We start from the raw sequence: 23726 nt of genomic DNA, 5'->3' as shown, positions 1-23726 counted from the left end.
TGCTGCTGTGGCCTGTTGCTTTGCCAACACTGTGGGGCGCCCCTTCCGTGGCCACGAAAGGAGCGAAAAGCAGAAGGCAGAGAAAGACGAGCGGCTGAAAGGGCCAAGGACTTAGCAGTAGCCCGGGAGTCCTTGAAGCGCTCCAACACACTGTCTGCCTTGTTGCCAAAAAGGCGAAGGCCATCAAAGGGCAAGCCCATCAAGGTGTTCTGGACATCCCCTGAGAAGCACCACCGTCGGCGAAATCGACCTGCCAAGTGAGTCTGCGGTATCCACCCCACAACGTATGGTAAACTTTGCTGCATCTATCCTGGATGCAATAGCCTGGGAGATAACTGCCTGGGCCTCCTCCGGGCAGTTGTGCAGTGTAGGAGAGTAGGGTCTGCAATCCTATGATCACCCAGATTTTTTGCTTTTGTTTCACTGGTTTACGACTTTCTCTGGCTGTGGGCCTGCCAATCAGACCCACAGCCTGGCTGTTCTCGTTCTAAATTACGATATGTACCCTAGGTGCATTTACCAATTGGTACTGGGCCACCTTATCAGACCCTGTAACTCAGGGCATAGGTGTACCCAGGGCCGCCAGGGGCTGCAGCATGTATTATGCCACCCCTGGCTGGCCTCCTAAATTTGACACAACTGGCTGCATGACAGCTGGGGCGAAGTCGTGTAATCACCCTTTGCTTTAGATATAGTAGCTCTATATCTAACCATACGATGGACACCCGAGTCCCTATCAGTCACTCCTATGGCAGGCCTTGACAATCCTGAAGGCAGAGTGCATGGGCTCGCGTGAACTGTGTTCTGGCCCGAGCCGAGCCAGTTGCAGCTTGCGGAGAAAAGACCCAATGGCTGTTCCATGGTAACGCGTGCCACATCGGTAACTTCGGTGTCGCGTTATCAAGACATGTCGAGTAAGGTGTCATACGAATCGGGACCCTGCCCTCTCACCAACTCTGGCGACGAGGTTAGCATTCCGCCCTTCTAGAGGGACACGACATGTACGTAACTGTGAACCCCGGTTAAAGTTAACGAAAGCCTCAGCTCCACAAAATGGATGCTGCCACCACAGACACGAGTCTGACCTCCTGCTGCTGGGAGTCCTTCCAGCGAGGAGCGCTTGGACAAAGGGTTTCCTGTCGAGGGCGGTGTTCGCACCGTCCCAGACAGGGTTTGTGTATTCTGGGTAGGTAGGGCTTTTGCGAGAAGGTGACTGCGGAGTGGCACCCCGGTGCTCACTACGCATCTGCCGGTTAGAACCAGTTCCAGGGGCGACAGCCCTGGCCTGGGGAAAGTCCGGCAGGGGAGAGGGGTGTAACTACCCCCCTTCCTGGTCCCACCCTTAGGGCAGGACCTAGTCATGTACCCACCCCTTTCTTTAGGATAAAGGCCGGAGCGGGGACCCTTCCAAATTAGATCATCTTTGAATCAAGAATACTTTCTACGAAAGGACTTCAAGACTCTTCTCAAGATTTCTCCCTTGTGGCTAAGGAGTAGTCACCCTGCATCAGCGGGCACCATCTAAGAACTCTGCGGTTTGCTGTAAGTCCTTCCTCAAGGAATCCGACGGCCCAGCTCGACGAGAACCGGCTTCCCTGGCACCTCTGACCTCTACCCCCGTCATCAGCTCAGCTGTGACCTGTGGGTGCGACGAGACCTCGAGGGACCGGCCATCATCAGAACCTGCACGCTCTTAAAAACCAGCACGACCATCGAGGTAACTCTCTGGTGAGTGCTCTGGGGTCCGAGAAGCCCCGACCCTGAGCCGCTCCAGCTCCGAAGTGCAGTCCCCCAGCATCTCCACGATCTGCGTGGGGCCCTTCTGCTCGCTGCTCAGCACGTTGTCTGGTCACTAGCCGCTGGCTTGTGTCCTTCTGTGACGACATCCGAGAATCATCACTGCCGGTCTGGTTGCTCCAGACTGGCCCTTGCTTCCACCTTTTCGAGAAGCACCCCGGACCCTCCTGGTCCACTCCAGACGCCGACAGCGACATCCGTCGTGGGACAGCTCGCACCTCCACCGTGGTCGCCGACAACGCCTCCTGGTCCGTCAGACTGCAGAGCCTAGCGTCGCCCACTCACCTGGTCGAGGTGACGGCCAACTGGTGCCTTCCTGGTACCCTCTGACTACTGGCTAGTAGTACGAACTTGGTCCCCTCTGCTTTCAGGTTTCTTCAATCTCCGATCCAGGCTTGGATCTCTACGAACTTGGTCCCCTCTGCTTTCAGGTTTCTTCAATCTCCGATCCAGGCTTGGATCTCTACGAACTATTCAGCACTGGTCGCCGGCCAGCAACTCCTTTTCTTCCGGCTCCTGGCTCGTCAGCGAAGACCCCGACGCCTGTAAGACTTGTGCAGCCGCAGCCCTCGTGGCTAGGTAACTCGGCATTTCAGTGCCTGCATAGCCTCCTTACTCTAGGGTCCCGAGTCCCTCGCTTCCGACTTGCCTTAAACCTTTCCGTGTCCTCGGACACTTGTTTTAACTGTGCACTTAAAGTATTTGCTAAAGAGATTTGGTTTGTGCTAAGTACCCTGTCCTCATAAAGAGTACAGGGCTGTTGTGATTCTTAATAAATATACTGTTTATTTTCATAACACTTGTGTGGTGTCCTTTCACTGGGTGTTCAAGGGGTACATGTGTGGTAAACAGCTGGCTTAACGCGCCCTCTCGAGTCTTTAGCCTTAGACTGCTCGTATCCACGCTACTAGGATAGCTGGTCTGTAGGTTGACTTACAACCAAACACCATAAGGGTCGTTGGAACGATACATAGCGGTCGCTAGAATAGCGAACGTTGCATATCGGGCCAACTTCTCACATGCAGCACCTGCGCAACCGTGTCCCACAGAGAGTGGGTATGACGGCCCAAGAGGCATGCGATGTTCACCGACCGTAGCCCTAAGCTGGCAGATTAAACCATTTCTTGCCCAACTGATCCAGCTTCTTGGATTCCCTATCAGGAGGTGCAGTAGGGAACGCGCTCTGGGAAGCCTGCGGCTTGGACCCCTAAGCTCTCAGGGGTGGGATGTTGGGTGAGGAAGAGGGCGTCGGCCTTAGCCGGGCAATGGCATCGGGCCACGTTCCTATCCACGGGAGCCCCTGTGTTGGTCCTGGACCAGGTGCCCAAAAGAACGTCCATCAGTGCTTCATTAAATTCAGCAAGGGCTCCGAAGAGGTAGCCGCCGGTTGGAGCACTTCTGTCAGGAGGTTAGTCCTGACGGCCACGGTAGGGAGTTCGAGGTAGAGAGCCTCAGCTGCCCTACGCAACACCACTGCGTAACTGTCTCTCTCCTCCGTAGCCACGGAAGGAGGAGACAGAATGCCAGGGTCAGGTGAGGTGTCAAGACCACTGGCCTCCTCCAAATCCTCTGCCCAGTACTGATCATAAGCACAGTCCTGTGCCAGAGGGTATTCAGACTATTCCCAGTCTTCCCCTTCCTCCGAAGTCTGTGGAACAGGCTCAAAATAAGGAGGACGAACATAGGGCGTAAAAAGGCCCCATCAGCGTCGGTATCGATAGATTCAGATCCGGCACCGTGTTCGGGCTGAAGCTGGGGATGACGTCGTCGCGAGGTGGGGCGACGTCGGAAGCGGTGCCGGGGAGACCAGCACCGGTGTCACAAGGTCAACGGGCATTTTTCTAGGACTGATGCACAAGTTACTACTTGTGTAACAATATATCTGTAAGAGACATTAGTTAGTGATAGATTCCTTACCTTAGAATATCCCCAGGCATCAGACTGGATTCGGAAAGTTTTGCGTAGCAGTACCCTTGCGCGTCGGTAGGCGTCCTCTGCGGCTCCGCGTCTGTCGTCGGCGTCGTGATGACGTCGTCGGAGTACTTAGACGCCGCCTCCGCGTGCTGACGTCAGTTCTTAGCCACAGCTTTTCCGCGCCAGAAGCGCAGAGCCAAGACAAAAACCGACACTGGTGCCAAGAAACTAGGGCCCTGAAAGGGGATGACCTTAACTCTAGATATCGGTTCGCAGAACGGGGAGGATGGGTGGGTCGGTAAGGAATCTATCACTAACTAATGTCTCTTACAGATATATCGTTACACAAGTAGTAACTTGTGCATCTGAAAGAGACACGTTAGTGATAGATTCCTTACCTTAGAATAGATGCGCCAGCAATACTATCCCCGTGGTGGTGGGTCTGCGAACCAATATTTACACCAGAAAGTCCTGGAGAACGGAACGGCCAAAGTAGCCGTCCCTCCGGACTTGACTGTCCAGGCAGTAGTGCCTAGCAAACGTGTGCAACGAGGCCCACGTAGCTGCCTGGCAAATGTCCTGCAAGGGCACACCTCGGCCCAAGGCAGTTGTAGTGGCCGTGGCTCGAGTGGAATGAGCCCTCAGCCCAATAGGGGGTTCCTTCTTAGCCAAGGAGCGACACGCCTGGATGCACATGATAATCCATCGAGAGATGGTTCTCTTGTGCACCGCTTTCCCTTTCTTAGCGCCCGCGTACCCAACAAAGAGTTGATCATCCACCCGGAACTGGCGTGTGCGATCTAGATAGAACGAGAGCGCACGTTTTGGGTCCAGACGGTGGAGCCTCTCCTCCTCTCTCGAGGGGTGCGGAGGCGGAAAGAAGGTGGGCAATGTGATGGACTGCCCAATGTGGAAGGCCGTGACCACCTTAGGCAAGGAGGAGGGCCTAGTCCTCAAAACAACCTTGTCCAGATGGACTGAAAGGAAAGGAGGCTTACAAGAGAGAGCCTGGAGCTCACTCACTCTCCTGGCAGAGGTGATGGCTACCAGGAAGGCAGTCTTCAAAGAAAGAAGGCGAAGTGAACAGTTATGAAGTGGCTCAAAGGGAGCGCACATCAGAAATGTTAGAACCAGGTTCAAGTCCCACTGAGGCATCACGAAGGGAACAGGAGAAAAGGTATGAGTGATGCCCTTCAGGAATCTGTTTACGATAGGGGACTTGAACAAAGAAGGTTGGTCAGGCAGCCTCAGAAAGGCTGAAAGAGCCGAAAGATAGCCCTTGATAGTGCCCAGAGCAGAGCCCTGCTGGGCAAGAGAAAGAAGGAAGAGAAGAACCTCAGAGAGAGGGGCATTGAGGGGATCCACAGCCTTTGCTGTGCACCATGCCACAAATCTGTTCCACCTGCAGGCGTATACCGTTTTTGTGGAGGGACGCCTGGCTGCCAGAATGATGTTGCAAACCTCAGGAGGCAAGTCAAATGGCCTCAACTGTCGCCGCTCAATCTCCAAGCATGGAGGTGGAGACTGGACAGGTTCGGGTGGAGGACCGTCCCCTGCTGCTGCGACAGAAGGTCTTCCTGAAGAGGCAGACGAACCGGGGGATCGACTGACATATTGAGTAGCTCGGGATACCAGTACCTTTGTGCCCAGTCCGGAGCCACAAGGATGACTTGCGCCCGGTCGCGCTTGATCTTCTTCAGCACTCTGGGCAGAAGAGGTATAGGCGGAAAGGCGTACAACAGACCGCAGCTCCACTCGCGGCGAAAAGCATCTCCGAGCGAGTGCCGCCTTGGAAATTCCAACGCGCAGAACTGATGACATTGCGCGTTCTTTTCGGTGGCGAATAGATCTAACCAAGGCTCTCCCCATCGCAGAACGAGGCCTTGCGCCACGTCCGAGTTCAGACGCCAATCGTGATCCATCGAGCACCGACGGCTGAGTTTGTCCGCCCTGGCGTTCAGAGAACCTGCCAGGTGTTGAACCAATAGAGTCACGCCCTGATGTTCCAGCCATTGCCAGAGACACAGAGCCTCCTGGCAAAGGGTCCACGACCCCACTCCGCCCTGTTTGTTGCAGTACCACATGGCGGTGGTGTTGTCCGTGAACACCTGCACAGCACTCCCTCGGACAGACGGGAGGAATGCTTTCAGTGCCAGACAAATCGCCCGCAGCTCCAACAGATTGATATGGAGCCGGGACTCCGCCTGAGACCAGAGTCCTCTGATCTTCGCCTCTCCCAAGTGGCCTCCCCAGCCCTGGAGGGACGCGTCCGTCACAACTATGTGCTCCGGTTGGGGAAGGGAGAGGGATCTGCTGTTGACCCAATCGCGGTCCGTGAGCCACCACTGCAGCGGTCTCGCAGTGCCCTCCGAGATCAGGACATGGTCGGACAGGTTGCCCCGGTGCTGGGCCCACTGAAACTTCAGGTCCCACTGCAGAGCCCGCATCCGCCACCGTGCGTGATGCACCAGAAGGATGCAGGAGGCCATCAGCCCCAGAAGCCGCAGCGTCAACCTGACCGAAACCCGGGATAATGGCCGGAAGATCGGAATCAGAGCCTGTATATCCCGGACCTGCTGTTCGGGCGGGTAAACCCGAAACTGCACCGAGTCGAGAACGGCTCCGATGAAAAGGAGCTTCTGAGAGGGGCACAGGTGTGACTTCGGCACATTGAGGGAAAATCCCAGCAGGTGCAGGAGATCCGCCGTAGTCTGGAGGTGGCTGACGACTGCCTGGGGCGAGCCCGCCTTCAACAACTAGTCGTCTAGGTAGGGGAAGACTGATACCCCTAACCTGCTCAGGTGAGCTGCGACCACCGCCATCACCTTCGTGAACACCCGTGGGGCGCTGGTAAGGCCAAAGGGGAGCACGGTAAACTGAAAGTGCTCGAGGCCTACCGTGAACCGCAGGTAACGCCGGTGGGCCGGCAGGACGGGGATGTGGAAATACGCGTCCTGCAAGTCCAACACTACCATCCAGTCTCCTGGGTCTAGGGCAGCCAAGACCTGAGCCAGTGTCAGCATTTTAAACTTCTCCTTCCGGAGGAAGCCGTTGACATTCCTCAGATCCAAGATAGGGCGTAGGCCCCCTTTGCCCTTCTTGGGTACCAGGAAGTAGTGGGAGTAGCAACCACGACCTACTTCTGGCCCAGGAACGCGCTCGATGGCCCCCTTGGCCAAGAGGGCCGAAACTTCCTCCTGCAGGAGCCGCAAGTGATCCCCCGATACGCGGTGGTGTTGCGGTGGCATGGCTTGAGGGGTCGTCTCGAAGGGGAGGGAGTAGCCCTTTCGGACGATCTGCAGCACCCACCTGTCCGAAGTGACTGTGCGCCAGTGAGAGTGGTGATGGCGAACCCTGTCTCCCAATGGCGTCACATGGGCCGAAAAGCACGGACTAGGAGGGTTTAGAGGCGGATGCTGCGGGGGCAGGTGTGGACTGGCTCCGCTTGTGTCCCCGACCGCCTACACGGCGGTTTCCACGGCCGCCGCCGCGCTGCACGACAGTTTGCGGCGAGTGGCTGGCGGCACGTGTGGGGGCGCCCCTTCCTTGGCCACGAAAGGAGCGAAAGGCAACCATTTGCTGGCGCGGGGCCGAGAGGCCCAAGGACTTGGGCGTAGCCCTGGAGTCCTTAAAGCGCTCAAGCGTGTGGTCTGCCTTGTCGCCAAAGAGGCGACGGCCATCGAACGGCATGTCCAGGAGTGTATTTTGGACGTCTGCCGAGAAGTTGGCGGATCTCAGCCAGGCGTGACGTCGTATCGCCACCGTCGTAGCCATCGCTCTGCCCAGCGAGTCAGTAGTATCCAGTCCGCACCTGATTGAATACTTTGCTGCGTCCTGGCCCTCCACTAGGGCTTGGCCGAGTTTGGCCCGTACCTCCAACAGACACTCTGGCAGCACTTCCGCCACCGTTTCCCACAGAGAGTGGGTGTAACGGCCCAAGAGGCATGCGGTGTTGGAAGACCGCAGTCCCAAGCTAAGGGACGAGAATACCTTCTTGCCATAGGCCTCGTACCTCTTGGATTCCCGATCGGGGGAGCCATGGGGAATGCGGTCTGGGAGTTAGAGGCCTGGATAACCAGACTCTCGGGGTGGGGTGGGTGGACAGGAAACATGGGTCGCCCGGGGCCGGGCGGTGTAGTCTGGCCACGTTCCTATCTACAGGCGAACCTGTAGCTGGCCTGGACCAAGTGCCCAAAAGAACGTCCGTCATGGCCTCATTAAACGGCAACAGAGGCTCCATGGAGCATGACTGCCGCTTAAGGACCTCTGTGAGGAGGTTAGTCCTCACGACCGCGACGGGGAGCTCAAGGCCCAAGGCCTTAGCAGCCCTCATCAACACCACACTATAAGTAGCGCCCTCCTCCGAAGCCACGGTAGGAGGAGAGACAAATCCGGTGTCTGGAGAGGTGTCCAGGCCACTGGCCTCCCCAAGGTCTCCTGTCCAGTCCATGTTAGACTGACACTCCCTGGTCAGAGGGTCCTCAGACCCCTCCCAATTCTCCTCGTCCCCCATCTCCTGAGATTCAGGGTCATAAGTGAATGGGGTCGGTTCATAGAAATGAAAATCTCCGAACGGCGTCGAGAGCGGCGCCGATAGGCGTCGTCCCGACGTCGGAACCCATTGAGAGGAGGCATCGGGGACGGTGCCGCCCGAGGACGACGCCGGAGGGGACACCACACGGACCGACGCCGGGGGGGGGGGGGGGTCGTAAGGTCCACCGGTGTCGATCCATCGCCCGAGGAGGGTCCAGCGGCGCCGGGCCCGAAGGCACCGACGACGCCGGGGCCACTGTACCCTGCGGCGCCGAGCCCGAGGGCACCGGCGGTGTCGGGATCGTGGAGCCCTGCGGTGCCGGGCCCAAAGGCGGCGTCGAGGCCGAAGCACCCGACGGCGTTGGGGTCGTAGCCCCCGACCCACTAGGGCCCCCGGACGGGTTCACTGGGCCCGAAGGCGCCGCGGAACCCGTCGGAGGAGAAAGGGTCCTTATGGCCATGAGGAAACGCTCGATCTCCTCCAGCGTCGCGTTCAGCCCAGGGACCGGGGGGTATGGAGCCAAACGCGGCACCCGCGACTCTCGAGGAGCCGCGTGGGCGGTGTCACCCGAACCCCCGGCCGCATCGCGCGAGCGTCAGGGGGAGTCAGAAGAGCGATGATGTCTCTTCGACTTCTTATATTTCTTACCTGACGACTTGGACCCGGAGGAGTGGCGCCGACTCCCGGAGCTGTGACGGCTCTGTCCCCGCAACCTGTCCCTCGACCTCCCGTGGGACCGGGATCGGGACCTCACATGGCGCGGGGCCGACTGGCGGATCTCGAGTCCCCTGCGGGACCGGTCCCGCCTGGCCTTTCTCGAAAGGGCTTGACAGTCGGAGCAGGCCTCGTCGTCATGGTCGATGCCCAAACACATCAGGCACAAGCGGTGGGGATCCGTGACCGACATGGTACGGTCGCACTCGTCGCAATGCTTGAAGCCGGGCATCCCTAACGGCACCGTCGGAGTCGTAAAGACTTCGAAATGGATCAAAAAGATCACAAAAGTTTAGTCAAAAAGTGACTAGGGAACTGCTCTTTCCAGATCTGCGCTGGCTGGCGCGGAAAAAAGAAGAACTGACGTCAGCACGCGGAGGCGGCGTCTAAGTACTCCAACAACGTCATCAAGGCGCCCACGACGGACGCGGAGCTGCAGACGACGCCTACCGACGCGCAAGGGTACTGCTACGCAAAACTTTCCGGATCCAGTTTGACGCCTGGGGATATTCTAAGGTAAGGAATCTATCACTAACGTGTCTCTTTCAGATCCCGGATCCTTGGGGGGCCAGCGGCGCCGGAGCCGGCGGTGACACAGGGGCCGGAGCCGCCGGAGATGGTGAGGTAGGACCCCCGTAGAGTCCATAGGTGCAATGGTGGTGCAAACGGCCCAAAGAGTTAGGCCATGAAACCTGGCCAGGCATCGCCCTCACACCCGGGAAGGGGGGGTAGACTGGGGGCGATGTCGCAGGCTTCGTCAGACGTGTTGTGCGACGGGAAGTCGAAGAGTGACGATGCTTCTTCTAGGAATGCTTCGACTTACCTGACCCCGAGTGCGAAGAGTTAGATCCAGAGGAGTGGTGATTACGACTCCGCGACAGGTCCCTCGACCTCCCACGGGACCGCGACCTCGAGCGGCGCGGAGCCAACGGCCGAGATTCAAGCAACTTTCGGGACTGCTCCCGCAAAGTCTTCGGCGCCATGGCCCGGCAGTCGGGGCACGACTTGGGGTTGTGGTCGCGCCCCAGGCAGTAGAGACACGCGGTGGGGGTCCGTCCCCGACATCATGCGATGACAGTCCCCACAGTTCTTGAAACCGGGCATCCCTACGACACCAGGAGTTGATCAACTCAAAAGAATGAGGTAAAAGGCATCGAAAAAATCAGTCAAAAAGTGACTGGGCGGACTTGCTCTTCCCAGATCTGCGCTTGCTGGCGCGGAAAAAGAAAGAATTTACGTCTGAGCGCGTGGGCGTGTCTAAGTAGCTCTGATGACGTCATCAGGGCGCCAACGACGAACTCGGAGCCGCACGACTATGCCTACGGCCTGGCAGTGGTACTGCGGACGAAAAACTTTCCGGATCCAGTCTAACGCCTGGGGTGTAATTCTAAGGTAAGGAATCTATCACTACGTGTTTCTTTCAGATACTTTATATTCATTAAAACATTTCAGTACCACTACATAAAACGATCTGAGTTTGCTGAATGCCCTAGTAAGGATGTTTTGTGTCATTAACAGAAGAAATCAAAAAGTCCCAAACAAATATTGCATAGGTCTGTTTCCAAGGGAAGAAAGGAGGTCTGGCCACTGATTAGTTCAAAGGGAAATCTACGATTATTAAAAAAAAAGTACATGGTACAGTCATATCCTTCTTAGAGCAGAGGTTTGCAGCCTTTCCTTACCCAGTGGAAACTGAAAATTCACAGCAACTTTGGTCAAGATGACTTATCATACCCTGCTTCCATGACAGGGGAGCAGGGAATAATGTCAACCCCAAAGATGTATCCTGACAGAGAAGAGGGTGATCAATGAACCAATTCCTTGAGCCAACATAATCCCAGTAATTTGAAACCTCAAGTGAGAGCCATTTGCATTTTGGAAATCAGAGAAAAGGCATACATCTTCTCAAATGCCTGGGGATTCAATGTTTCATTTCTTCAAGCTTGTTTTAAGAGATCATATGGAATATGTGTCACTTATTTCAATGAGCTGTAAAGCAATTCATGCATCAATTCTTCAACATCCTGAAAAAATAAAAAAATGATTAAATGATGCAGATTCCACATGTTTTTCACTGTCTGAAATCAGAAGAGGGGATCCACACTGTAACTGCTCTAGCATGATTTGTTTCCTTGCTCATAAGCATGGATGGGAATGTCTTTACCCACATGTCAAAAGGAAACTAGCTCTGGAAATAAAAATGTTAGAAATGGGGGTCTCTAGTTGGCAAGTAGGGACCCTTATTTCCAGTCAGGATACCCCCTTTGGTACCTTGGCACAAGCAGTCAGGCTTATCTCAGAGGCAGTATGTAAAGCATTTGCACATAACAAAAATTAAAACATAGAAAACGCCTCAAAAGGACACCACACCAGTTTAGAAAAATATCCAATATTTTTATATATTCAAAAAAGACCAAAAACCATACACATCCACCATTCAGTTCTCCGAAATCTTCAATAATCCAAATGGACTTAAAATACAGTTCCTTGAAGTCAATAGCTTCGTCTGGGGGTATCACTGCGTCACGAACAACAAATCCAAACAGTTCTGGCATCGCAGGCCAGCTAAAGTGTCAGGAAGACCCGCGAAACAGTACCTTTTAGTTGGCGACCTCTCGATGAGTGGCGTCTGCGGGCGTCGATTCCAGAGGTCGGTGCAGAATTCATCGAGCCCTTGAAGTCACACGTGTTGCAGATCAAACTGCTCGCGGTTGAAATCAGGAGCGCCGGCGTCGGGGTGTCGTAGGCAACTGCTCGGTGACAGTCGTCCAGCGTCGTCGGTGAGACCAGGGCTACAGTGTTCGTCGTAGTGCAGGCAGGTCAAGGTGCAAAGAGTGGCGCCGTCGTTGCTTAAGCCCTGTTGTCGGCTGACGAACTCGAGTCGATAGTGCCGGCATTGGTAGGCCAAGGCTGCGGTGCAGGATAAGGATGGTGCGTCGTGTAACTTACGAGCGGTGCCCTTGAACCGCTGTGCAAGTAGCGGCTCGGTGGTGGCATCGAGTGTCATCGTGGGTGAGACCAGGGTTGCGGTGTAGAGTGCAGCAGTGCCCGCTGCGGTGCCATCAGGACAAGGAGTTGGCAGCGGCATCGTTGACGGCATCGGGTTGCTTCTACTGTTGCAGCACAAAACACACAGTCCCCAATGCTGGTAACAGATGAATTTGAAGCCTTTGGTGTTCCTTAGACTCAGGGGGCAAGTTCTACCTCAAGCCCTAGGAGAAACTCCCAAAAAGAAATTGTAGAAAGTTGATTTCAGTCCTTTCTTTGCCCAAGACAGAAGCAGCCACTGTAGGCCAACACAGCAAAGTGGTAGTCCCTCCTCACAGCTTTTCCAGCTCTTCTTCTTGGTAGTCTTCTTGCTTTAAACAGAGTTACACAAATCTGGGGTCTGGGCCCCAATATTTATACTCAAAATGTATTTTTTCTTTCAGGCATAGTGTGTCTGTGCTTAGTTCAAACTAGTTTGGTCTTCTCTGGGCCAGCATCCCCAGCAGGAGGCGGAGACAGCATTTTCTACAGCAGACCAGGTCCATTCAGGTGCTGGGAAATCTACTCCCACTACTCTAAATGCAGTCCAGGTATATTCAGCCCAGCCCTGACTCATCCAGGAAAGGCAAGACACACCTCAACCCCCCACGTGGCTGTCTCAAGAGAAAGCACATCCCCAGCCCCTGTCACTACAAAACCAGAGAGTGAAGCCACAAAACCAGTATAGGCACACAGGATGGCTAAGCAAGACAATATCCACTTTTTAAAAGTGGTATTTCAAATACACAACATAAAAATCATCTTCACTAAGAGATGCATTTTTATATTCTGAGTTCAGGCATACTAAACGTTCCTTTCCTACCTTGTCCCACTTGAAAATTATATTGATAAAATGTTCTAAATAAACTCCCATTCTACCCAATAGGACAGATAGCTTTTCCATAGTGAAAAACAAAATGCATTGTAATTCACCACCAGAACATGTCACACACACCAGTATATGTCCTACATTTAACATACACAGCACCCTGCCCACAAAGGTATCTTGGGCCCTTAGGGGTGACATATGTAAGAAAAGGGAAGATTAGGACTTGGAAAGTGAGTGAACTTGCCAGGTCGACATGCCAGTTACAAACTGGGCACAGACTTTGCAGTGGCAGGTCTGAGTTAACTGGGAGGTCAGAAAGCAAAAGGGGAAACATGCCAAAAGATGCTAAGTCTATCAAAGAATATATGCATGCCTCCTTTTAAGAGAATATTTTCAATCCAATCACTAAAATGCTTCAGACCAATGTGGAACTCAGTGTTCTTTTCTCTTTTTTAAGGATCAGAACGTATCCTTGCAGGATCCCAATATGACACTGTGCAAACTAGGGTACTTTGTAGCTGCCCACTTTTGAAGTATTGTTTTTACACTTAACCAAACTATTTTCTAGTACTAATTTTTAGGAAGTGTGGCTGTATTGCCAGACTTGATTTTTTCTGGGTGTATCTGGATATGAAAACGTTTAGATACAGAGCTACACTGTGTTTGTGACGGTGTGACAGGCAAATGCAATCAAATATAAATACAGCTATAAAACTGTTTATAAAAATATGCCAATACATAAAATGTAATTAAGCAGTTCATTGTTCCATAACGTTTTATAATAACCAACTAAACACAGACTTGAAACATCCAATTCAAACCAGTTCAAAGTGCTAAATACACTTGCCTTACCATTGTTATTATGTTAATTAAAAAAAACCTAATGGCTTAATATAGGAAATCTTGATTTGGTCATCTCTCTAGATACTAACATTATGGCCCTAATTACCAGTGGTCTCATTCAGATTGATGTACTTGCTGGACCTAAAAAATACCATAACACAAGTGTGAGGTACGTACTAGATGAGGGAAATACCTCCTATGCCAGTAAGGGCAAAGGTGGTTTGTAGTGGATTGACATTATATGAGAAGAGCCAAACGCTAATATCCTAAACTATAAGTTACTTACCTTCAGTAACGCTTTTTCTTTTAGAGACTCTAGCTAACTGCAAATACCTCACCTTTTGAATATTTCTCCAGGAGTCTGACTGGATCTGGAAAATCTATTGCTCTATCCATGCGTGCCAGCAGGTGACACCTACAACTTCACATCAAGGTCATTACAGACCAGATGTGAGGTGCACGGTCCTATTCAAGCACCGCTCATACGCATTGACATCATTCAACATGTAGTGTAGTTCCTATTTTCCCTATAGGCCCTGCGCATTGGAATAACAAACAGCAGTGTAGACGTAGGAGTGCGGTCTTCTAGGTCTCTACTGACTACGTTAGACTTAATTGGGTTTGTACCAGCTAGCTCAGAGGTCACTGGAAACTTTCTTGACTGAAAAGGAAGTGATCAGCTTCCCTGGCTCAGACAAGAAGGGATTCAGTTTTCCAACAACCGCATTAACATGGCAACTTTGCTCCCCAGAACAAGAGTCAATCTCTAGAGTCGTGTGAAACAATAGACAGCTATTTCACTCAGTCAGTTGTGCAGAATTACTTTCACCAGGATGCAGAGAATAGAGAGACAGGCGTTTTCAATAAAAGGCTTTATTTATTGAACAGTCTTCCTTCTCATGCAAGAGAAATGAATTGCCACAATTGCAAGACTTGTTATTATAAAAAGTGCGTACAGTAAAAGGAGTATTACGAAATAATACTGTAAAAGCATTGATATGGTTTCTTAGCCATACAATAGTTAAAATGAATAAAATATATACATTCATATATACATTTGGCTAACGTCCTCAACTGGTGCTTCTAACTACGCCTACCCCGGTGTACCTGAATTAAGCCTAATACCTGGGAGGGAGTAAGTGAGTAGCAGTTTAAGTTAAAGTTGGTTTTGCCAAGGGTTTGCTTCAAGAATTCTCTCTAAGGGTTTAGTCAACACTGTACCTCTGCAATAGAATGTTGGAGGTCTGGTATCTCTTCTCAGGACTCGATATTCCAGTCACCCGCAAGGGTAGGCTAGAAACGCCGGAGCTGGATTTTCTCGGCAGGAGAAAAGACAGCGTCTTTCTCAGCGCATCAAGGAGGAGGAGGGGCAGCGTCCATGGGCTTCTCGCATCTGCTGGGCTCTGCAAGGGACAGCTATTCTGCTCCTGTATTCACCACCACCATCGTGTGTGCTTAAGGCAACGTTGGTATTATTTATACCCTAAAGGTGCAGAGTTTGACGTAAGTTTTTGGACATAAGACGTCAATAAAGATGTCACTAAGAACTGGTCGTTCTTACAGTGCTTGCAAGAGTTCTATTACTAATCAAAACAAAGCAAGTGGGGCTTTCCAAGGTTGCTGGGGGTTTAATTTGTTGAAAGAACTCGGTGTGTTATCTAGGAATCTAAGGAAGTGGCTTCTGCGGAGTCATGTACTGTAATGAGCTGCAGAGACGAGTTACTGAAATATGGCTCTGATCGTTTATGCCATCATAGGGATATGTATTGATTATAGCCGTATAGGGGCATAAGGTCACAATATTGATCGGGGTCCTAGATAGAACACAACAAACTTATGATACGCCAGCAGAGCCAAATCCAAGACTAGTTGAGACCAGTGTGCAGAAACCTAATTTGGGACCCAATTAGGTGGAAAAAATCTAGTTCACAGATCGGGAAGGATGGGAAGGCCATTACAAAACCTACAGTTAGATAAAGCCTATACCAGAAAGAGCACTACAGTAGTTAAGTAACCTGTTTTTCTGATAGAGACTTTTGAATAGATACTTAAACAGCACCTACCCGGCAGAATGTCTCTGAACTGGCTCAAAACAAAAAGTACTGCAGGAGTGAATGGGTAAAATGTACATTCAGACAGACCTGGTTTTCCAGACAGTAATACTTTGTGAGCATGTGAAGTGACACCCATGTAGCCACCTGTCAAATGTCCAGGAAAGGCATCTCATGTGCCATTGCAGTGGTGGCAGCCTGGACTCTGGTAGGAAGAGCCTACAATGCTTCATGAGGCTGTTTTTCTGACGATGTGCATAAGATCTTAATGCAGCAAAATATTGGTCCTCTTCTGCACGCCTTGCATATCTCTGCCCAGCGAATCCGCGTATCATCCACCCATTGTTCTCTGGTACAATCAATGTAGAAGCTGAAAGCCTTTCTGATACTGAGGGTGGAGTCTCTCCTCCTTGGAAGGGTGGGGCAGAGCTAAGACCGCCAAAAGAGTGATGTTCTTCTCGACATGAAAGGGAGTCGCAACCTTTGGAAAGGAAGGCGGCATGAGTCCACAGAATCAGCTAGTCTGGTTAGAAAGTGGCATAGGGTAGGTTGACAGACAGGGTCTGTACATGGCTCATCCATCTCACCGATATTATAGTGACAAGGAAGACTATCTAGAGGGTAAGCAGCCTGATTGTACAGCTGTATATCAACTCAAAGGGTGCACACACGTGGAATGTGGGGGCAACATTTAAATCCCATTATGGAGAAGAGGGAACATATATTGTAACCCCTTGAGGAAACGTATCACAACTGGTGATTTGAAAAATTTGAGGGCTGGTTTGGCAACCATGCTGTTGTCTAGGAGTTCAAGGTACCATACTCTTCATGCCCAATCCGTCACTAGGATGACTTGGGCAAGGTTTGTCTTTATCTTCTTTAGAACTCGGGCAGTAGAGGTATCTGCAGAAAGGTATAAGAGAGTTCAGATTTTCACTCAAAGAATGTGTCTCAGAGAGACCCATTTTAAGCTCCAACACGCAAAATTGCACATTCTCAGCAGTGGCAAAATGATCAATCCTGGGTTCTCCTCATTTTCGGAAAAGACTATGCCCCTCCCCTAGATGGTAGTGACCTTCATGGGCCTCAAGGCATCAATAACCTAGTTTGTCTGCCAGGTGGTGCATCATCAGAAAAAGTCCTTGGCATTTTTGCCCTGTCTAGAGAACGAAAGCCTCCTAGCACAGGGTCTACAACCCCACCCCTCCTTTGTTGGAGTACCACATGGCGGCGGTGTAGTCCATGAGCACCTGCACCAGCTTCCCTTTGATGGCTGGAAGGAAGGCTTTCAAGGCAGAGTTGATTGCCCGAAGCTCCACAATGTTAATAAGGAGAAGGACCTACGCCAGAGATGAAACGCCTCTCATCTCCACCTCTCCCAACCCCGAAACGATGCATTGGTCATCACTGTGAGCTCTGGGTGGGGGTAAGAAAAGGGATCTGCTGATGACCCAATCTTGGCCCCACAGCCAACACTGCAGATTTGTGGAAGTCTCCTCCAAACAAGGTGGACCAGATCGGAAAAATCCCATGGTTTTGAGCCCACTTTAACTTTAGATCTCACTGCAGAGCTCGCATATGCCACCCAGCTTGCCTGACCAGCAAGGGTCTGAAGGTCGTAAGTCCCAGCAGCCACTTGATGCAGAACAACAGGAACTGTTTTCTGCGGGCATAGTGGTGCGTGCATGGTGGTGACTAGGCTCGCAAACGTCAGGTATGGAACGACATTAAGAGGAGCAGCCTGCACCACCAGATGGTGCACAGGGGTACTGCAGAAGATTTTTCAGATCCAGTTCAACACCTAGAGATCAATTCAAAAGATGAGGAATCTGCAGTTAGAAATCTCTATCAGAAACAAATGAAAATATATTTATTTTAAAGTAGGATACACTTCTCAGAATACTAATAAAAAAATTGTGTGTAACTTACCTGATGCATTTACTGACAAGGATGCAGAAACCAGCATTCTCTGGAAATTGTCTTCAGGAGCATCGTTAACAAGAACTGAGTTTATGCTCTCTTTTTCTATCCACACACATCTAGAAAAAAAATACAGTAAATTAACTTCAGAGACATCAACTCTACTATGAGGGACGGAGTCTAAATTTACTTGCGTTTTATTACAAACACTTTTCATGAGTAAAACCGAAAGTAGTCTTGCATTCATCGTTCAAAAATAGTACTCTTCAAGGGAACATACTTATCCAACAATCATTGAAAACTTCTGACAGCTTGTGGCAGAACTAGAAACTACCAGCAATTCACACGTAAGGCCAAAAACCTCACCCAAACACTGGCAAGGAATTTCCCTTTAATCTACAATACACTTTATCGAACCAGTGCACACTTAATCAGAAAACAGGGTCAAATTCACTGTCTTTCACAAATGTTTATGCTCAAGGTTGATAATAGATAAGGATACAAATTATAAATAACACAACAGATTGTACTGGTAGCAGCTTTGCTTATTTCAACTTCTTGCCTTCCCTAATTTCCCACCTTTTGAAATTTGGTTTGTATCAAGTCAGTTCTTTGGGGGGCTGTGAAAACTCGGGGACAAACTAGTAACTGTTGTTCCTGGCAGCTGAGAAACAAGAACTACTGTGAGTTCAGTGAATTGCAAGTACCGCTTTTGTAGGCTTGGAGTCTCAGGAGAATAAAAAAAGAAAAAAATGTTTCAAGTCTTACTTTTGAAGTCTGGTGTGTGTGTGATAGAACAAAGCTAAAATTAGAATTAAATAACACACTTATAATATTCAGACAATGCTATAGCTTTGATGAATTGTGCATTAAAGTCTCAATAGCTCAGTAAAACTTTGTTTATCTATACTCAAAGAAAATTAAATGTAACAAGCTCTCCCAGGTGAAGAAATGAACACAGCATCTTACAATATCTGCGGTTGCCACTTCAAGTGTAGACTAACACACAAGGCGATGCCTGGCATGCAAGAAAGTCAGAAAGTTTGGGCTGGATCTTGCATAGTCTAACTGTCTTCGTCAACGGTGGTCATGAAGACTGAAGCATTCACAGTTAAAGTGCAAATGCTACTTACCAGTATGCATCTGTTCTTGGCATGTAGGGCTGCTGACATTCATATCTGTGCATAGATCGCCGCCTAGTGTTGGGTCCGGATGATTGCACATTGTTGTCCTGGAAGAGTCTTCGAAGTATCACGAGATAGGTGGCTCCTCCCCTGGACTACAGTGCGCATGGGCATCGCCTCCATCCCCAGATTGTTTTTAGCCATTGGCAGAGATGGAGTGAAGTATGTGAGTGATGACCATGCTGTGAGCATATACATATATGAAGGCTGCAGCTGCTACAGGCGCCGGGGAGGAGGGTGGGCGATATGAATGTCAGCAGCCCTACATGCCAAGAACAGATGCATACTGGTAAGTAGCATTTGCAGTTCGAGGCATGTGGGCTGCTGAATTCATATCTGTGCATAGAATACATAGCATTCCCTCCATTAGCGGCGGCCGCCCGTGCCAGCTGCAGCAGTCTGAAAAAGCGTTTTGAGAACAGCCTGACCAACAGCTGCCTGCTGTTTGGAGTGCACGTCTACACAGTAATGTTTAGTGAAAGTATGTGTGGTAGACCATGTGGCTGCCCTACAAATATCTTCTAAGGGAATGTTACCTAGGAAAGCCATAGAGGCCCCCAACTTCCTGGTGGAGTGGGCTCTTGGTGGGATAGTGAGAGTGCGTTTAGCTTTAGCGTAACAGATTTGAATGCATTTCACGATCCACCTAGCGATCCCAGCTTTGGAGATAGCGTTTCCCTTGTGGTGTGAGGCAAAAGCAACGAAAAGCTGCTTGGTTTTGCGAAAATCTTTTGTCCTGTCCACGTAGTACATCAAGGCTCTTTTAACGTCAAGGGTGTGGAGCATTCGCTCCGCCAGCGTCTCTGGGTTTTGGAAAAACACCGGCAACTCAATTGTCTGGTTCATATGGAATTGAGATACAACCTTGGGTAAGAATTTAGGGTTAGTGCGGAGCACAACCCTGTTAGCATGGACTTGGAAGAAAGGTTCTTGGATGGTGAGCGCCTGCAACTCGCTAACCCTCCATAGCGATGTAATTGCTACTAAGAAAGCAACCTTCCAAGTCAGAAACTGAAGCTCACAAGAGTGCAGTGGCTCAAAGGGAGGACCCATCAGCCTTGTAAGAACCACATTGAGGTTCCATTCTGGAGCTGGTGGGGTCCTTGGTGGAATGACTCTTTTGAGTCCTTCCAGAAAAGCCTTGACAGCAGGGACCTTAAAAAGGGACAGGTGTTGCCTATTCTGGAGGTATGCTGCTATAGCAGACAGGTGAATGCGGATGGAAGAGTACGCCAAATTGCATTGATACAGGTGGAACAAGTAACAAATGATGTTTTGAATGGAAGCATCCAGCGGGTCAATATGGTGGTTAACACAGTAAATGACAAACCTCTTCCATTTAGCCGCATAACACGCTCTAGTAGTGGGCTTTCTAGCCTCCCGAATGATGTCCATGCAATCGGGGGGAAGATTGAGGTAGCCAAACTCTAGGACTTCAGGAGCCAGATCGCCAGGTTGAGCTGTTGCGGATCTGGGTGCTGAATGTCGCCATGGCTCTGCGTCAGAAGGCTGGGAGTGAGGTGAAGCCTTTGATGCGGTACCACGGACAGTTCCAGAAATGTGGTGTACCATGGTTGACGAGCCCACATTGGAGCAACCAGGATGAGAGTCATCGAGTGCTGCCTGAGCTTGCGTGCCACCAGCGGTATCAGAGGTGCTGGGGGAAAAGCGTATGCAAATCTGCCTGACCAGTTCATCCACATCGCATTGCCCTGTGATTGCGGGTGTGGGAACCTGGCGGCGAAGCTTCGGCATTTTGCGTTCTCCTTTGTGGCGAATGTAGGAAGGTACATCCTGACTATGGTTGCCCCCAACTTTTTGCCCTGTGTTTTAGCTGGTTTTTGACATAGTCGACCTGGGATCCTGCCAATCAGGACCCCAGGCCTACTGCTCTCTCTTTAAAATGGATTCCATGTACCCTAGGTACATTTCCAATTGGTACTGGGCCACCTTATCAGACCCTGTAACTCAGGGCATAGGTGTACCCAGGGCTGCCAGGGGCTGCAGCATGTATTATGCCACCCCTGGCTGGCCTCCTAAATTTGACACAACTGGCTGCATGACAGCTGGGGCAAAGTCGTGTAATCACCCTTTGCTGTAGGTGTAGTATACCTATACCTAACCCTAAAATGGACACACAGATTCCTATCAGTCACTCCTATGGCAGGCCTTGACAATCCTGAAGGCAGAGTGCTTGGAATCGTGTGAGATGGTGCTCTGGCATGAGCTGAGCCTGTCTGCAGCTTGCGGAACCAAGTCCTAATAGCTGTTCCATGATATCGCATACCATATACTCTTAAGTGCATTATAATCCTCGCAGTTAAATGCTAACTTTGGTATTGCTTTATCAAAACATGTCGAGTAAGGTGTCATACGAATTGGAATACTAACCCCTCGCCAATCCTGGCAACGGGGTTAGCATTCCACCCTTCTAGAGGGATACGACATGTATGTAACTGTGAACCCCGGTTAAAGTTAACTAAAGCCTCAGCTCCACAAAATGGATGCTGCCACCACAGACACGAGTCTGACCTCCTGCTGCTGGGAGTCCTTCCAGCGAGGGAGGCCTGGACAAAGGGTTTCCTGTCCGGGGCGGTGCTAGCACCGTCCCAGACATGGTTTTGTGTATCCTGGGTAGGCAGGGCTTTTCAGGAAGGTGACTGCTGAGTGGCACCCCGGTGCTCACTACGCATAGGCCGGTCAGAACCAGTTCCAGGGGCACACCAGCCCCTGGCCTGGGGAAAGTCCGGCATGGCAGAGGGGTGTAACCACCCCCCTCCTAGTCCCACCCATAGGCAGGACCTAGTCACCGGGTCAGCCCCTTTTTTAGTATAAAGATGGGAGCGGGCCCCCTGTTCAAATTAGATCATCTTTGGAATCAAGACACGACTTTCTGCGAAAGGACTTCACGATTTCTTAATCAAGATTCTCCCTTGTGGCTAAGAAGTAGTCACCCTGCATCCGCAGGCACCATCCTAAAGAACACTGCGGCCTGCTGCAAGTCCTTCATCACGAATCCGACGACCCAGCTCGACGAGACCCGGCTTCCCTGGCACCTCTGACCTCTACTCACCTCTACAGCCAAGCTGAGAACCGTGAGTGCGACGAGACCTCGAGGGACCGACAATCGCCAAGACTGCACGACATCTTTACTGCAAGCCCACCGTGTCCTCCACGGGTGAGTGCTTTGTGGTCCGAGAAGCCCCGACCCTGCACAGCTCCAGCACCCAAGATCAGCCTCCCTGCATCTCCACGATCTGCGTGGGGCCCTTCTGCTGTTTGCTGTGCACCGCGTTGTTTGGCTACTAGCCGGCTGGCTGGTGGCCTTCTGCACGACGCCCGACGACATCACTGCTGCTGGTCTGGTTCTCCAGACTGGCCCTTGCTTCCTTCTTGAAGAGAAGCACCCCGGACCCTCCTGGTCCACTCCAGACGCCATTTTAGGTCCACCGCGTGGGCTTGAATTTGCCAAGGCTTTGTTGCCCAATCCTGGGTCCAGCGACGCCGACAGCTTCTATCTTCGTGGGACAGCTCGATCCTCCTTCCTGGTCGCCGACAACGCCTCCTGGTCCGTGAGATCTCCGAGCCCAGCGTCACCCACACGCCTTGTCGAGGTGGCTACCATCCGGTGCCCTCCTGGTGCCCACTGACTACTGGCTAGTAGTCTCGAACTTGGTCCCCTCTGCTTTCAGGTGTCATCTTCCATCGATCCAGGCTTGGATCCACCGAACTTTCTTCACTGGTCGCCTGCCAGCAACTTCTTTCTTCCAGGCTCCTGGTCCGTCAACGAGGATTCCCGACGTCTTTTGAGTCCTATGCAGCTGCAGCCCCTGGGCTAGGTAACTTCGGCATTTCGGTGCCCCAGCATAGCCTCACTATCCAAGGGTCAGAATCTACTTTCGTTTTCTCCCTACCAGGTCGGGTTCGCCCGAGAACACTAACTTTTGCAATTTCTAGCTACCATAGACTTTGTCCCGCATCTCGCGTGAGAGTGCACACACTGCACCCGAGTCCCCTGGGTCTCCTAGAAGTAATCTAACGATTCTATAGTCAAGTCCTAGCGATTCCAAAGCCTATTAGTACTGTACTTACCTGCTAGTAATTTCGCATTCCACTTTTCAAGTATATGGTTTTCCGTGCCCCTCGGGTATATACTGTGCTAACTTAAGTATTTTTGTAAGAGTTTTGGTTTGTGCTTAGTACCCTGTCCTCATAAAGAGTACAGGGCTGTTGTGATTCTTAATAAATAACTGTTTATTTTCATAACACTTGTGTGGTGTCCTTTCACTTGGTGTTCAAGGGGTATATGTGGTATAACAGCTGGCTTAACACGCCCTCTCGAGTCTTTAGCCTTAGACTGCTCGTATCCACGCTACTAGGATAGCTGGTCTATAAGGTTGACTTACAACCGATCATCAATAAGGGTTGCTGGACTGATACATAGTGTTCACTAGAATAGTGACCACTGCATATCAGGCCACCTTCTCACATTGGTGAGCAGCGGTTGGGATTTGAGCTTGCTGTTGTTTTACCACACGTATCCTAAGAATATCTTGTTGAAAGATCACATAAGTACTGTTAGTACATATAACTAAGATTAGAATACTCTGAGTTCTACTGAACCAGCTGTTGCAGCTCCTCAAGGCTTAGCACACCTTTGCTGCAACTCTTAGCAAGGGATCAGTAGGTAAACACAGTGTAGGTAGGTGCATCACTTACACCACACTAGAATCAGCATGTCAGACAAAGGAGGAAACTCTGAGTATCCCCTTGTGTCAGTGGACCCTCCACAGGTCCTTACTTCAAAATATGCTGCTCTTAGCTTCCATGAGATGAGACAAGTGTGTACTCTCAGGAAACTAAAACAGGGGTCTAACCCCACCACTTCCTTTCTGATTGGTCTCTTAGAGGCT

The 23726-nt window shown here is 51.0% G+C and overlaps 1 protein-coding gene across 1 annotated transcript in view; it reads right to left on the bottom strand.

Annotated features, from left to right (window-relative positions):
* Window positions 1–23726, bottom strand: part of TDRD9 (tudor domain containing 9) — a 2495642-nt gene that overhangs the window by 291102 nt on the left and 2180814 nt on the right. The window contains exon 31 of the mRNA XM_086937885.1: window positions 17639–17748. Within this exon, the coding sequence (XP_086794011.1) occupies window positions 17639–17748 (110 nt within the window). The remainder of the gene's footprint in view (window positions 1–17638; window positions 17749–23726) is intronic.

This window comes from Lissotriton vulgaris, chromosome 9 (assembly GCF_964263255.1).
Source record: "Lissotriton vulgaris chromosome 9, aLisVul1.2, whole genome shotgun sequence".
Lineage (NCBI taxonomy): Eukaryota > Metazoa > Chordata > Amphibia > Caudata > Salamandridae > Lissotriton > Lissotriton vulgaris.
The sequence above is the reverse complement of the archived record's forward strand: the minus strand, read 5'-3'. Positions and strand labels throughout refer to the sequence as shown.